At 50.0% G+C, this 16,740-nt stretch overlaps 1 protein-coding gene across 10 annotated transcripts in view; it reads left to right on the forward strand.

The window, feature by feature from the left end:
- The window catches only part of cenpq (centromere protein Q), a 58,553-nt gene that overhangs the window by 34,223 nt on the left and 7,590 nt on the right, over positions 1-16,740 (forward strand). For 4 of the 10 annotated variants that reach the window (XM_065016254.1, XM_065016252.1, XM_065016257.1 and 1 more), the window contains 2 exons: positions 4,875-4,944; positions 7,190-8,013. In XM_065016254.1, the coding sequence (XP_064872326.1) occupies positions 4,875-4,944; positions 7,190-7,386 (267 nt within the window). In that variant the 3' untranslated portion in view covers positions 7,387-8,013. Of the gene's footprint in view, positions 1-4,874; positions 4,945-5,169; positions 5,330-7,189; positions 8,014-16,740 lie in introns of those variants that run through there. The other 6 variants (XM_065016258.1, XM_065016253.1, XM_065016261.1 and 3 more) reach the window with 5 other exon arrangements.

Raw genomic sequence — 16,740 nt, forward strand, 5'->3', positions numbered from 1 at the left:
CGTTCTGCGTTCTGTATGGCTTTCCCCACAGCTGGAGTGGATTCTGTATGGCTTTTTCCCCACAGCTGGGCCGTTCCATTCTGTATGGCTTTCCCCACAGCTGGGCGTTCATTCTCACTCATGGCTTTCCCCCAGCTGGGCGTTCCATTCTGTGTGGCTTACACAGCTGAGTCGTTCTGTATGGCTTTCCCCACAGCTGGGTCGTTCTGTGGCTTTCCCCACAGCTGGGTGGATTTCTGTAAACTTTCCCCACAGCTGGGCCGTTCTGTATACTTTCCCCACAGCTGGGCCGTTCCATTCTGTATGGCTTTCCCCACAGCTGGGCCGTTCCATTCTGTATGGCTTTCCCCACAGCTGGGCCGTCCCATTCTGTATGGCTTTCCCCACAGCTGGGTCGTTCTGTATGGCTTTCCCACAGCTGGGCCGTTCTGTATGGCTTTCCCCACAGCTGGGCCGTTCCATTCTGTATGGCTTTCCCACAGCTGGGCCGTTCCATTCTGTATGGCTTTCCCCACAGCTGGGTCGTTCTGTATGGCTTTCCCACAGCTGGGTCGTTCTGTATGGCTTTCCCCACAGCTGGGCCGTTCTGTATGGCTTTCCCCACAGCTGGGTCGTTCTGTATGGCTTTCCCCACAGCTGGGTCGTTCTGTATGGCTTTCCCCACAGCTGGGTCGTTCTGTATGGCTTTCCCCACAGCTGGGTCGTTCTGTATGGCTTTCCCCACAGCTGGGTCGTTCTGTATGGCTTTCCCACAGCTGGGTCGTTCTGTTCTGTATGGCTTTCCCCACAGCTGGTCCGTTCTGTATGGCTTTCCCCACAGCTGGTCCGTTCTGTATGGCTTTCCCACAGCTGGGCCGTTCCATTCTGTATGGCTTTCCCACAGCTGGGCCGTTCTGTATGGCTTTCCCCACAGCTGGGTCGTTCTGTATGGCTTTCCCCACAGCTGGGTCGTTCTGTATGGCTTTCCCCACAGCTGGGTCGTTCTGTATGGCTTTCCCACAGCTGGGCCGTTCTGTATGGCTTTCCCCACAGCTGGGCCGTTCCATTCTGTATGGCTTTCCCACAGCTGGCCCGTTCCATTCTGTATGGCTTTCCCCACAGCTGGGTCGTTCTGTATGGCTTTCCCCACAGCTGGGTCGTTCTGTATGGCTTTCCCACAGCTGGGCCGTTCCATTCTGTATGGCTTTCCCCACAGCTGGGTCGTTCTGTATGGCTTTCCCCACAGCTGGGTCGTTCCATTGGGTCTGTATGGCTTTCCCCACAGCTGGGCCGTTCCATTCTGTATGGCTTTCCCACAGCTGGGCCGTTCTGTATGGCTTTCCCCACAGCTGGGTCGTTCTGTATGGCTTTCCCCACAGCTGGGTCGTTCTGTATGGCTTTCCCACAGCTGGGTCGTTCTGTATGGCTTTCCCCACAGCTGGGCCGTTCTGTATGGCTTTCCCACAGCTGGGCCGTTCTGTATGGCTTTCCCCACAGCTGGGTCGTTCTGTATGGCTTTCCCCACAGCTGGGCCGTTCTGTATGGCTTTCCCCACAGCTGGGTCGTTCTGTATGGCTTTCCCCACAGCTGGGTCGTTCCATTCTGTATGGCTTTCCCCACAGCTGGGCCGTTCCATTCTGTATGGCTTTCCCACAGCTGGGTCGTTCTGTATGGCTTTCCCCACAGCTGGGCCGTTCCATTCTGTATGGCTTTCCCACAGCTGGGCCGTTCCATTCTGTATGGCTTTCCCCACAGCTGGGCCGTTCCATTCTGTATGGCTTTCCCCACAGCTGGGCCGTTCCATTCTGTATGGCCTGTATGGCTTTCCCCACAGCTGGAGCTGGGCTTTCCCCACAGCTGGGTCTTCTGTATGGCTTTCCCCACAGCTGGGCCGTTCCATTCTGCATGGCTTTCCCCACAGCTGGGCCGTTCCATTCTGTATGGCTTTCCCCACAGCTGGGCCGTTCCATTCTGTATGGCTTTCCCCACAGCTGGGCCGTTCTGTATGGCTTTCCCCACAGCTGGGTCGTTCTGTATGGCTTTCCCCACAGCTGGGCCGTTCCATTCTGTATGGCTTTCCCCACAGCTGGGCCGTTCCATTCTGTATGGCTTTCCCACAGCTAATCGTTCTGTAGGCCTTCCCCACAGCTGGGCTTCTTCAGAAGGCCCCACAGCTGGTTTTGTAATAGAAGGACTAGAAAATGGGAACTAAGCCCATATTTGGGTATCTGGTCTGAGCATAGGCCCCATCTGGTCATTGTGACATTCATTGTTGGTTCTTTCATTGATACTGCAATATTTTCCCCAGGGCCCAAAAGCTGTGGTCAAAGGCTAATACATTCTGTATGGGAACAGGCCCAGCTGGTCTTCTACACTATATAGGGAACAGGCCCTGGTCTAATACACTATATAGGCTTTCCCCACAGGCCCTGGTCTAATACTATATGAACAGCTGCGTTCTGTAGGCCTCCCTCCGCACTTCTCAGAACAGGCCCGGTCTAATACACTACTAGAAAATGGGAACAGGCCCTGGTCTAATACACTATATAGGGAACAGGCCCTGGTCTAATGCACTATATAGGGAACAGGCCCTGGTCTAATGCACTATATAGGGAACAGGCCCTGGTCTAATGCACTATATAGGGAACAGGCCCTGGTCTAATGCACTATATAGGGAACAGGCCCTGGTCTAATACACTATATAGGGAACAGGCCCTGGTCTAATACACTATATAGGGAACAGGCCCTGGTCTAATGCACTATACAGGGAACAGGCCCTGGTCTAATGCACTATATAGGGAACAGGCCCTGGTCTAATGCACTATATAGGGAACAGGCCCCGGTCTAATGCACTATATAGGGAACAGGCCCCGGTCTAATGCACTATATAGGGAACAGGCCCTGGTCTAATACACTATATAGGGAACAGGCCCTGGTCTAATACACTATATAGGGAACAGGCCCTGGTCTAATGCACTATATAGGGAACAGGCCCTGGTCTAATGCACTATATAGGGAACGGGCCCTGGTCTAATACACTATATAGGGAACGGGCCCTGGTCTAATACACTATATAGGGAACGGGCCCTGGTCTAATACACTATATAGGGAACGGGCCCTGGTCTAATACACTATATAGGGAACGGGCCCTGGTCTAATACACTATATAGGGAACGGGCCCTGGTCTAATGCACTATATAGGGAACGGGCCCTGGTCTAATGCACTATATAGGGAACGGGCCCTGGTCTAATGCACTATATAGGGAACGGGCCCTGGTCTAATGCACTATATAGGGAACGGGCCCTGGTCTAATGCACTATATAGGAACGGGCCTGGTCTAATGCACTATAGGAACGGGCCTCTAATGCACTATATAGGAACGGGCCCTGGTCTAATGCACTATAGGGAACGGGCCCTGGTCTAATGCACTATAGGAACGGGCCCTGGTCTAATGCACTATATAGGGAACGGGCCCTGGTCTAATGCACTATATAGGAACGGGCCCTGGTCTAATGCACTATATAGGAACAGGCCCCTGGTCTAATGCACTATATAGGAACAGGCCCTGGTCTAATGCACTATACTAGGGAACAGGCCCTGGTCTAATGCACTATATAGGGAACAGGCCCTGGTCTATATAGGGAACAGCAATACTATAGGGGAACAGGCCCTGGTCTAATGCACTATATAGGAACAGGCCCTGGTCTAATGCACTATATAGGAACAGGCCCTGGTCTAATGCACTATATAGGGAACAGGCCCTGGTCTAATGCACTATATAGGGAACAGGCCCTGGTCTAATGCACTATATAGGGAACAGGCCCTGGTCTAATGCACTATATAGGGAACAGGCCCTGGTCTAATACACTATATAGGGAACAGGCCCTGGTCTAATGCACTATATAGGGGAACAGGCCCTGGTCTAATGCACTATAGGAACAGGCCCTGGTCTAATGCACTATATAGGGAACAGGCCCTGGTCACTATATAGGGAACAGGCCCTGGTCTAATGCACTATATAGGGAACAGGCCCTGGTCTAATGCACTATATAGGGAACAGGCCCTGGTCTAATGCACTATATAGGGGAACAGGCCCTGGTCTAATGCACTAATATAGGGAACAGGCCCTGGTCTAATACACTATATAGGGAACAGGCCCTGGTCTAATGCACTATAGGGAACAGGCCCTGGTCTAATGCACTATATAGGGAACAGGCCCTGGTCTAATGCACTATATAGGAACAGGCCCTGGTCTAATACACTATATAGGGAACAGGCCCTGGTCTAATGCACTATATAGGAACAGGCCCTGGTCTAATACATAGGAACAGGCCCTAATACACTATAGGGAACAGGCCCTGGTCTAATGCACTATATAGGGAACAGGCCCTGGTCTAATACACTATATAGGGAACAGGCCCTGGTCAAAGGTCATTTCAGTCTTCTGTTTGTGCTTCTGTTTATGTCTCCTCCTCCCCTCTTCTCTTTCCTCCCCCCTCTTCTCCCCTCTTCTCTTTCCTCTTTCTCCCTCCCTCCTCCTCCCCCTCTTCTCCCCTACCTCTCCTCTTCCCCCTCTTCTCCCCCTACTCTCTCCTCTTCTCCCTCCTCCTTCCCCCTCCCTTTCTCCTACTCTCTCCTTCTTCCCTCCTCCCCCTCCTCTTCTCCCCTCCTCCTTTCTCCCCTCTCCTCTTCTCCCCCTACTCTCTCCTCTTCTTCCCTCCTCCCCCTCCTCTTCTCCCCTCCTCCTTTCTCCCTCCCCCTCCTCTTCTCCCCTCCTCCTTTCTCCCCCTCCTCTTCTCCCCTCCTCCTTTCTCCCCCTCTTCTCCCCTACTCTCTCCTCTTCTCCCCCTCCTCTCCCTCCCCCTCCCCCCTCCTCTTCTCCATGTTGTTTCAGATCCTCCAGTTGTCAGAACAAGGAGTCCTGCGTCTCCCCTGTACCTCAGCGCAAAGACAGACCCTTACAGGTCAGCGAGCAAGCTATAACACCCACACACCCACACCCCCTCACACACACACACACACACCCTCACACCCCCCCCCACACACACCCCCACACACACACACCCCCACACACACACACCCCCACACACACACACACACCCACACACACACAGGTTTCCATGCATATTGGTAACCATGAACAGTTCTAGTGATAGCCTCAGGTTTTCATAGCTGTGGTTTTATTGCAGCTGTGATCTGAGTTCTGTCAAAGAGGAAGTGGCCAGACACGACATTCTGCTGACTCTCAGAATAACCTGGAGGTGTAACCTGGAGTGTAACCTCTCAGAATAACCTGGAGGTGTAACCTGGAGTGTAACCTCTCAGAATAACCTGGAGGTGTAACCTGGAGTGTAACCTCTCAGAATAACCTGGAGGTCTATGACAGAAACACTACCGTTCACAAGTTTGGGGTCACTTAGAAATGGCCTCGTTTTTGAAAGAAAAGCACTTTTCCCCTCCATTAAAATAACATCAAGTTGATCAGAAATACAGTGTAGACATTGTTAATGTTGTAAATGACTATTGTAGCTGGAAACGGCTGATTTTTAATGGAATATCTACATAGGCGTACAGAGGCCCATTATCAGCAACCATCACTCCTGTGATCCAATGGAATATCTACATAGGAGTACAGAGGCCCATTATCAGCAACCATCACTCCTGTGTTCCAACGGCACGTTGTGTTCGCTAATCCAAATTGATCTTTAGAAAACCTTTTTGCAATTATGTTAGCACAGTTGAAAACTGTTGTGCTGATTTTAAAGACGCAGTAACACTGGCCGCCTTTAGACGAGTTGAGTATCTGGAGCATCAGCATTTGTGGATTCGATTACAGGCTCAAAATGGCCAGAAACAAAGAACTTTCTTCTGAAACTCGTCAGTCTGTTCTTGTTCAGAGAAAGGCCAGCATCCAGGAGTCTCCTCTTCACTGTTGACATTGAGACTGGACAGAGGAACTCTGCCTAGAAGGCCAGCATCCAGGAGTCGCCTCTTCACTGTTGACGTTGAGACTGGACAGAGGAACTCTGCCTAGAAGGCCAGCATCCCGAGTCTCTCTTCACTGTTGACGTTGAGACTGGACAGAGGAACTCTGCCTAGAAGGCCAGCATCCCGGAGTCTCCTCTTCACTGTTGACGTTGACACTGGACAGAGGAACTCTGCCTAGAAGGCCAGCATCCCGGAGTCTCCTCTTCACTGTTGACGTTGAGACTGGACAGAGGAACTCTGCCTAGAAGGCCAGCATCCCCGAGTCTCACTCACTGTTGAAACGTTGAGACTGGACAGAGGAACTCTGCCTAGAAGCGCCAGCATCCCGGAGTCTCCTCTTTCACTGTTGACATTGAGACTGGACAGAGGAACTCTGCCTAAAAACCAGCATCCCGGAGTCTCCTCTTCACTGTTGACGTTGAGACTGGACAGAGGAACTCTGCCTAGAAGGCCAGCATCCCGGAGTCTCCTCTTCACTGTTGACGTTGAGACTGGACAGAGGAACTCTGCCTAGAAGGCCAGCATCCGGAGTCGCCTCTTCACTGTTGATGTTGACACTGGTGTTTCTGGGGTACCTATTTAATGAAGCTGCCAGTTTTTAATTTAATATATTTTTAGTTTGAATTTATTTTATTTTTTTCAAAAACAAGGACTAAGTGACTAAACTTTTGAACGGTAGTCGCTATTTAAAACAATACGAACTTGGCCTTCTGGGTAGCGCAGCATTGCAGTGCTAGAGGCGTCACTACAAACCCGAGTTCGATCCCGGGCTGTGCCGTGCCGGCCGTGACCGGGAGACATACGAGACAGCTCACAATTGGCCCAGCGTCGTCCGGGTTAGGGAGGTTTGACCGGCCCGGGATGTCCTTGTCCCTTAAGCCCTCTCGCGACTCCTTGTGGCGGGCCGGGCGCAGTGCACGCTGACTCGTCTCACCAGTTGTTTCCTCCGGCTGGCTTCCGGGTTTAAGGGAGCAGTGTGTCAAGAAGCAGTGCGGCTTGGCAGGGTCGTATTCGGAGGACGCATGGCTCTCGACCTTCGCCTCCCCGAGTCCGTACGTTGCAGTGATATGGGACGAGACAAACTACCAATTGGAATGAAATGGGGAGGAAGAAGGGTCCGAAAAAAAAAAGTACCAAAAAAAAATCTTGAAGGAGAAACAGTTTGGCAACTTCTGAGCAACGTAAGATGAAATAGTGCTCTAACTGTCCCTCTCCTTCTAGGAGCAGATGGTGTGTCTGGTTCATTGAACACTCCGTCACCACGGCCCGTCGCCTGGCCAAGATCCTCCAGACATCAGGGCCGGTCCAGGATGCCCAGACCCTACTGGAACGAGCCTACAGACACGCTGACCGCCTGGTCACTCCACCTACAGCTGTCAGCCAATAGCAGGAATCCATCCAGACTGGTTGGACAATAGCAGGATTCCATCCAGACTGGTTGGACAATAGCAGGACTCCATCCAGACTGGTTGGACAATAGCAGGATTCCATCCAGACTGGTTGGACAATAGCAGGACTCCATCCAGACTGGTTGGACAATAGCAGGATTCCATCCAGACTGGTTGGACAATAGCAGGATTCCAACCAGCCTGGTTGGACAATAGCAGGATTCCAACCAGCCTGGTTGGACAATAGCAGGATTCCAACCAGCCTGGTTGGACAATAGCAGGATTCCAACCAGCCTGGTTGGACAATAGCAGGATTCCATCCAGCCTGGTTGGACAATAGCAGGATTCCAACCAGCCTGGTTGGACAATAGCGGGATTCCATCCAGACTGGTTGGACAATAGCGGGATTCCATCCAGACTGGTTGGACAATAGCAGGACTGTATTAGCGATATATTTATGACTATGTGTAAGGCATTTGTTATATGGCTCTGGCATGGGGCTTTGCACAGACCACCTGACTTTAACTGCTACATAGTTAACATTGTATTCTGTATTGGGAGGAGCCCCATTTGTTCATATCTGTATGTATTTATTCTTTTCCTAAAGTGTTTCTTCTTTTAGCTGTAGATGATGATAATTAAAAACCTGTACAAGTGTTTTGGACTGTTTTGATGAGTTCCTATGATGAATATAGTTCTGATAATGCCTCTAGTCCAGACAGGCTGACTTCAGCCCTGAGATAATGCCTCTAGTCTAGGTGGGATTACTTCAGCCCTAAGATAATGCCTAGTCCAGACAGGCTGACTTCAGCCCTAAGATAATGCCTCTAGTCCAGACAGGATTACTTCAGCCCTAAGATAATGCCTCTAGTCCAGACAGGCTGACTTCAGCCCTAAGATAATGCATCTAGTCTAGACAGGATTACTTCAGCCCTAAAATAATGCATCTAGTCTAGACAGGCTGACTTCAGCCCTGAGATAATGCCTCTAGTCTAGGTGGGATTACTTCAGCCCTAAGATAATGCCTAGTCCAGACAGGCTGACTTCAGCCCTAAGATAATGCCTCTAGTCCAGACAGGATTACTTCAGCCCTAAGATAATGCCTCTAGTCCAGACAGGCTGACTTCAGCCCTAAGATAATGCATCTAGTCTAGACAGGATTACTTCAGCCCTAAAATAATGCATCTAGTCTAGACAGGCTGACTTCAGCCCTAAGATAATGCCTCTAGTCCAGGTGGGATTACTTCAGCCCTAAGATAATGCCTCTAGTCCAGACAGGCTGACTTCAACCCTAAGATAATGCCTCTAGTCCAGGTGGGATTACTTCAGCCCTAAGATAATGCCTCTAGTCCAGACGGGATTACTTCAGCCCTAAGATAATGCCTCTAGTCCAGACAGGATAACTTCAGCCCTAAGATAATGCATCTAGTCTAGACAGGCTGACTTCAGCCCTAAGATAATGCCTCTAGTCTAGACAGGCTGACTTCAGCCCTAAGATAATGCATCTAGTCTAGACAGGCTGACTTCAGCCCTAAGATAATGCCTCTAGTCTAGACAGGCTGACTTCAGCCCTAAGATAATGCATCTAGTCCAGACAGGATAACTTCAGCCCTAAGATAATGCATCTAGTCTAGACAGGGCTGAAGCAGGGACGTCGCTAGACAGAACATCCGGGGGTTCAGGCCTGAAGACCTGGGGCTGACTCCGTGGGGATTAACTAATGGGGGTTAACTAATGGGGAGAGGCTCAGGCCTGAAGCCTGGGGCTGACTCCGGGGGGTTAACTAATGGGGGGCTCAGGCCTGAAGACCTGGGGCTGACTCGGGGTTAACTAATGGGGGGCTCAGGCCTGAAGACCTGGGGCTGACTCCGTGGGGGATTAACTAATGGGGGGGGTTAACTAATGGGGGAGCTCAGGCCTGAAGACCTGGGGCTGACTCGGGGGGTTAACTAATGGGGCTCAGGCCTGAAGACCTGGGGCTGACTCCGTGGGGATTAACTAATGGGGGGTTAACTAATGGGGGGTTCAGGCCTGAAGACCTGGGGCTGACTCCGTGGGGGATTAACTAATGGGGGGGTTAACTAATGGGGAGGCTCAGGCCTGAAGACCTGGGGCTGACTCCGGGGGGTTAACTAATGGGGGCTCAGGCCTGAAGACCTGGGGCTGACTCGGGGGATTAACTAATTGGGGGTTAACTAATGGGGGAAGCTCAGGCCTGAAGACCTGGGGCTGACTCCATGGGGGATTAACTAATGGGGGGGTTAACTAATGGGGGACTCAGGCCTGAAGACCTGGGGCTGACTCCGTGGGGGATTAACTAATGGGGGGTTAACTAATGGTGGGGGGTTAACTAATGGGGAGGCTCAGGCCTGAAGACCTGGGGCTGACTCCGGGGGTGCTAATGGGGGGTTAACTAATGGGGGGCTCAGGCCTGAAGACCTGGGGCTGACTCGGGGGTTAACTAATGGGGGGTTAACTAATGGGGGAGGCTCAGGCCTGAAGACCTGGGGCTGACTCCGTGGGGATTAACTAATGGGGGGTTAACTAATGGGGGGACTCAGGCCTGAAGACCTGGGGCTGACTCCGTGGGGATTAACTAATGGGGGGTTAACTAATGGGGGGCTCAGGCCTGAAGACCTGGGGCTGACTCGGGGGTTAACTAATGGGGGGGGCTCAGGCCTGAAGACCTGGGGCTGACTCGGGGGATTAACTAATGGGGTGGGGTTAACTAATGGGGTTAACTAATGGGGGGCTCAGGCCTGAAGACCTGGGGCTGACTCGGGGGATTAACTAATGAGGGGTTAACTAATGGGGGCGGGGCTCAGGCCTGAAGACCTGGGGCTGACTCGGGGATTAACTAATGGGGGGTTAACTAATGGGGGGGGGGTTAACTAATGGGGGGGCTCAGGCCTGAAGACCTGGGGCTGACTCGGGGGATTAACTAATGGGGGGGCTCAGGCCTGAAGACCTGGGGCTGACTCCGTGGGGATTAACTAATGGGGGGGTTAACTAATGGGGGGACTCAGGCCTGAAGACCTGGGGCTGACTCCGTGGGGATTAACTAATGGGGAGGGGTTAACTAATGGGGGGCTCAGGCCTGAAGACCTGGGGCTGACTCGGGGTTAACTAATGGGGGTTAACTAATGGGGGAGGCTCAGGCCTGAAGACCTGGGGCTGACTCCGTGGGGGGATTAACTAATGGGGGGTTAACTAATGGGGGGACTCAGGCCTGAAGACCTGGGGCTGACTCCGTGGGGATTAACTAATGGGGGGCTCAGGCCTGAAGACCTGGGGCTGACTCGGGGTTAACTAATGGGGGGGGCTCAGGCCTGAAGACCTGGGGCTGACTCGGGGGATTAACTAATGGGGTGGGGTTAACTAATGGGGTTAACTAATGGGGGGGCTCAGGCCTGAAGACCTGGGGCTGACTCGGGGGATTAACTAATGGGGGGTTAACTAATGGGGGCGGGGCTCAGGCCTGAAGACCTGGGGCTGACTTCGGGGGATTAACTAATGGGGGGGCTCAGGCCTGAAGACCTGGGAGCTGACTCGGGGATTAACTAATGGGGGGGGCTCAGGCCTGAAGACCTGGGGCTGACTCCGTGGGGGATTAACTAATGGGGGGGTTAACTAATGGGGGACTCAGGCCTGAAGACCTGGGGCTGACTCCGTGGGGATTAACTAATGGGGGGGGTTAACTAATGGGGGAGGCTCAGGCCTGAAGACCTGGGGCTGACTCGGGGGGATTAACTAATGGGGGTTAACTAATGGGGGGCTCAGGCCTGAAGACCTGGGGCTGACTCGGGGGATTAACTAATGGGGGGTTAACTAATGGGGTTAACTAATGGGGGCTCAGGCCTGAAGACCTGGGGCTGACTCGGGGATTAACTAATGGGGGGGCTCAGGCCTGAAGACCTGGGGCTGACTCGGGGGATTAACTAATGGGGGGTGGCTCAGGCCTGAAGACCTGGGGCTGACTCGGGGGATTAACTAATGGGGGGTTAACTAATGGGGGTTAACTAATGGGGGGAGCTCAGGCCTGAAGACCTGGGGCTGACTCGGGGATTAACTAATGGGGGGTTAACTAATGGGGGAGCTCAGGCCTGAAGACCTGGGGCTGACTCGGGGATTAACTAATGGGGGGGCTCAGGCCTGAAGACCTGGGGCTGACTCGGGGATTAACTAATGGGGGTTAACTAATGAGGGGGGCTCAGGCCTGAAGACCTGGGAGCTGACTCGGGGATTAACTAATGGGGGGTTAACTAATGGGTGGGGGCTCAGGCCTGAAGACCTGGGGCTGACTCCGTGGGGATTAACTAATGGGGGGTTAACTAATGGGGGGGCTCAGGCCTGAAGACCTGGGGCTGACTCCGTGGGGGATTAACTAATGGGGGGGTTAACTAATGGGGGTAACTAATGGGGGGTTAACTAATGGGGGGGGTTCAGGCCTGAAGACCTGGGGCTGACTCCGTGGGGATTAACTAATGGGGGGTGTTAACTAATGGGGGGCTCAGGCCTGAAGACCTGGGGCTGACTCCGTGGGACTTGATCCTTGCGTGACAGAAATGAAGCACGCTAGCAGTGAGCGTTTGCAGAAATATGACGCTAGGTTGCGTATCTCACTGCTTTCTTCCTGCGCTGTGCTCTCTTGACGCCAAATAACCAACATTTAATATTAATTCAATGGAATATGATGTCGATAAATGTTTATTTATTAGAAAGTACAAGTGCAAAACTAATTTTCCATGACGAAAAATAGTTGGGAAAAGTATGTTTCATTTGGTTGCAATGTTTTCATAAACCATGTCCAATATTTGATTGGCAATGAAATACAATGGAGGCACATTACTGTTAACTAATGGGGGGCACATTACTGTTAACTAATGGGGGAGGGCACATTACTGTTAAGTAATGGGGGCACATTACTGTTAACTAATGGGGGCACATTACTGTTAACTAATGGGGAGAGGGCACATTACTGTTAACTAATGGGGGCACATTACTGTTAACTAATGGGGGCACATTACTGTTAACTAATGGGGGGGCACATTACTGTTAACTAATGGGGGGGCACATTACTGTTAACTAATGGGGGCACATTACTGTTAACTAATGGGGGAGGGGGCACATTACTGTTAACTAATGGGGAGGGGGCACATTACTGTTAACTAATGGGGAGGGGCACATTACTGTTAACTAATGGGGGCACATTACTGTTAACTAATGGGGGCACATTACTGTTAACTAATGGGGGGGACATTACTGTTAACTAATGGGGGCACATTACTGTTAACTAATGGGGGGCACATTACTGTTAACTAATGGGGGCACATTACTGTTAACTAATGGGGGAGGGGGCACATTACTGTTAACTAATGGGGGCACATTACTGTTAACTAATGGGGGGCACATTACTGTTAACTAATGGGGGCACATTACTGTTAACTAATGGGGGGGTACATTACTGTTAACTAATGGGGGTACATTACTGTTAACTAATGGGGGCACATTACTGTTAACTAATGGGGGCACATTACTGTTAACTAATGGGGGGCACATTACTGTTAACTAATGGGGGCACATTACTGTTAACTAATGGGGGGCACATTACTGTTAACTAATGGGGGGGTACATTACTATTAACTAATGGGGCACCCAACACCCTTAAGTCATGCTTTTTATCATATTTGTGGTAATAAAATCTGATTCAGGTCAATTAGCTACAGGACGTTATTTCTACAAACGAGTTACACAGAAACAAATACTCCTCCAACACCTCCTGTACATACCAGCATACCGTCCTTTCCCCCAACTAAATATTCACAATGTTTGTGAGTTATATTACACAATTCTAGGATGTTAGCCCATCCATAAAGATAAGACATTAAACTGTAGGTGCAAACCTATGACTTCACTCTTTCCCCATGAACGTTAGTATTTATATCTTTAAGATAGATCGCTCATAGTCATACACACAGGATGTAGCAGTCGCGGCATATTTGTTTTGAGAAGTAATGTTTAGCAAGGACTACTTTCTGTCTTGAATATGTCGTGTTTGTCTTTGTGCGGGCCTCCTTCTCTCTATGTCCTCGCTCTGTTTTGCTTTCCTGTATCTCCTATAGTACAGAACACAGCAGCACTATGGCGTATTCTGAACAGACACACACACACACACACACAGAGAATATGAACTAAATCGTGTTTAAATCTGAGATCATTTCTGTTCCTTAATGATATTAGCAGTTCACTCCCATCTTAAACCCGATTTAAACATTTAACTGTCGTATCCTTCATTTACCTCAATAGCCGGTGTTCTCCAGCTGTCGCTTTTAGCAACAAAATGCGTGCAACCAAAACAGATGTCTTAAGATTGTTAACGTGGAAACTATATTTCGTCTCCGATGTTTATTGGAAGGAAAAAAAAAACGAAACAACATTTGCACAATGACCACATGTTGTTTCAAATACATCATTATCACGTTTAAAAAAAATACATTTGCATTGACATGAAATCAGTCAAAACACCTCAAAACACATGGTATCAATAACAAGATGTAAGCCCTGTATGCTTCCTCCCATGTATGCTTCCTCCCATGTATGCTTCCTCCCCATGTATGCTTCCTCCCATGTATGCTTCCTCCCCATGTATGCTTCCTCCCCATGTATGCTTCCTCCCATGTATGCTTCCTCCCATGTATGCTTCCTCCCATGTATGCTTCCTCCCATGTATGCTTCCTCCCATGTATGCTTCCTCCCATGTATGCTTCCTCCCATGTATGCTTCCTCCCATGTATGCTTCCTCCCCATGTATGCTTCCTCCCATGTATGCTTCCTCCCATGTATGCTTCCTCCCATGTATGCTTCCTCCCATGTATGCTTCCTCCCATGTATGCTTCCTCCCATGTATGCTTCCTCCCATGTATGCTCCCTCCTCCCATGTATGCTTCCTCCCCTGTATGCTTCCTCCCCATGTATGCTTCCTCCCATGTCCCATGCTTCCTCCCCTGTATGCTTCCCTCCTTCCCCCATGTATGCTTCCTCCCATGTATGCTTCCTCCCCATGTATGCTTCCTCCCATGTATGCTTCCTCCCATGTATGCTTCCTCCCATGTATGCTTCCTCCCCATGTATGCTTCCTCCCATGTATGCTTCCTCCCATGTATGCTTCCTCCCATGTATGCTTCCTCCCATGTATGCTTCCTCCCATGTATGCTTCCTCCCATGTATGCTTCCTCCCATGTATGCTTCCTCCCATGTATGCTTCCTCCCATGTATGCTTCTCCCATGTATGCTTCTCCCATGGGGCGTTTCTCCCCATGTATGCTTCTCCCCATGCTTCCTCCCATGTATGCCCCTCCCATGTGCTTCCTCCCCATGCTTCCTCCCCATGTATGCTTCCTCCCATGTATGCTTCCTCCCATGTATGCTTCCTCCCATGTATGCTTCCTCCCATGTATGCTTCCTCCCATGTATGCTTCCTCCCATGTATGCTTCCTCCCATGTATGCTTCCTCCCATGTATGCTTCCTCCCATGTATGCTTCCTCCCCATGTATGCTTCCTCCCATGTATGCTTCCTCCCATGTATGCTTCCTCCCATGTATGCTTCCTCCCCATGTATGCTTCCTCCCATGTATGCTTCCTCCCATGTATGCTTCCTCCCTCCCATGTATGCTTCCTCCCATGTATGCTTCCTCCCATGACAGTGTCTCTCTTGCGAGCAGTCTGGCCATCCAGAACCACAACGGACTGAGGAGCGCACATCGTTGGCAGCCATCCCATCTACCATGTAGCGAGATGATAAATCATTGTAAACACAAAACTATTCACTTACTGCTGCAAATAACAACAACTGTGTTTGTTGAGTTGCATATTCAGTTCCGTATGTCCATCGTCTATAAATCGGGGGAAAAAATGTTAACTCAAAGCTATCGAGTTTTGTTTTTTTCAACAGAAAGCTGATTGAGCTGAAGCTACCAAAAGTGGCTAACGTCATCTTTATCAGTATTGTATAACATATTTGGACAGTACCGGATTAAACAGTAATTGGTTAGCTATACTTTTGTCGGGTGGTGAACAGAGCTTCAGCAGTTGGATTGGATTCGAGTTGTCTAAGGCACTGATGTCTGTGTAAGAATCGTCACTACAGTCCTCGGCTCGATTCCAGGCTGTATCACATCCGGCCGTGATTGGGAGTCCTACAATTGGTCCAGCGTCGTTCACGTTAGTTAGTTTTAACGTTATAGCTAGACTGGGTACTCCCTGACGTTAGTTAGTTTAACGTTATAGCTAGACTGGGTACTCCCTGACGTTAGTTAGTTTAACGTTATAGCTAGACTGGGTACTCCCTGACGTTAGTTAGTTTAACGTTATAGCTAGACTGGGTACTCCCTGACGCAGTTGGGTTTAACGTTATAGCTATAGACTGGGTACCTAAAAGAGAACGCTATAGCCACCGGGTACCCTGACGCTAGTTAGTTTAACGTTATAGCGACTGTACCCGGATCTAGTTAGTTTAACGTTTAGCTAGACTGGGTACTCCCTGACGTTAGTTAGTTTTAACGTTATAGCTAGACTGGGTACTCTGACGTTAGTTGGTTAACGTTATAGCTAGACTGGGTACTCCTCACGTTAGTTAGTTTTTAACGTTATAGCTAGACTGGCTACTTGACGCAGTTGGTTTAACGTTATGCGACTGGGTACTCCCCGACGTTAGTTAGTTTTAACGCGAGACTGGGTATTCTGACGCAGTTGGGTTTATCGCTATAGCTAGACTGGGTACTCCTCACGTTAGTTGGGCTTAACTTATAGCTAGACTGGGTACTCCCGGACGTTAGTTAAGTTTAACGTTATAGCTAGACTGGGTACTCCCTGACGTTAGTTAGTTTTAACGTTATAGCTAGACTGGGTACTCCCTGACGTTAGTTAGTTTAACGTTATAGCTAGACTGGGTACTCCCTGACGTTAGTTAGTTTTAACGTTATAGCTAGACTGGGTACTCCCTGACGTTAGTTAGTTTAACGTTATAGCTAGACTGGGTACTCCCTGACGTTAGTTAGTTTTAACGTTATAGCTAGACTGGGTACTCCCTGACGTTAGTTAGTTTAACGTTATAGCTAGACTGGGTACTCCCTGACGTTAGTTAGTTTTAACGTTATAGCTAGACTGGGTACTCCCTGACGTTAGTTAGTTTAACGTTATAGCTAGACTGGGTACTCCCTGACGTTAGTTAGTTTTAACGTTATAGCTAGACTGGGTACTCCCTGACGTTAGTTAGTTTTAACGTTATAGCTAGACTGGGTACTCCCTGACGTTAGTTAGTTTAACGTTATAGCTAGACTGGGTACTCCCTGACGTTAGTTAGTTTAACGTTATAGCTAGACTGG

This window comes from Oncorhynchus nerka, unplaced genomic scaffold, assembly GCF_034236695.1.
Source record: "Oncorhynchus nerka isolate Pitt River unplaced genomic scaffold, Oner_Uvic_2.0 unplaced_scaffold_1063, whole genome shotgun sequence".
Lineage (NCBI taxonomy): Eukaryota > Metazoa > Chordata > Actinopteri > Salmoniformes > Salmonidae > Oncorhynchus > Oncorhynchus nerka.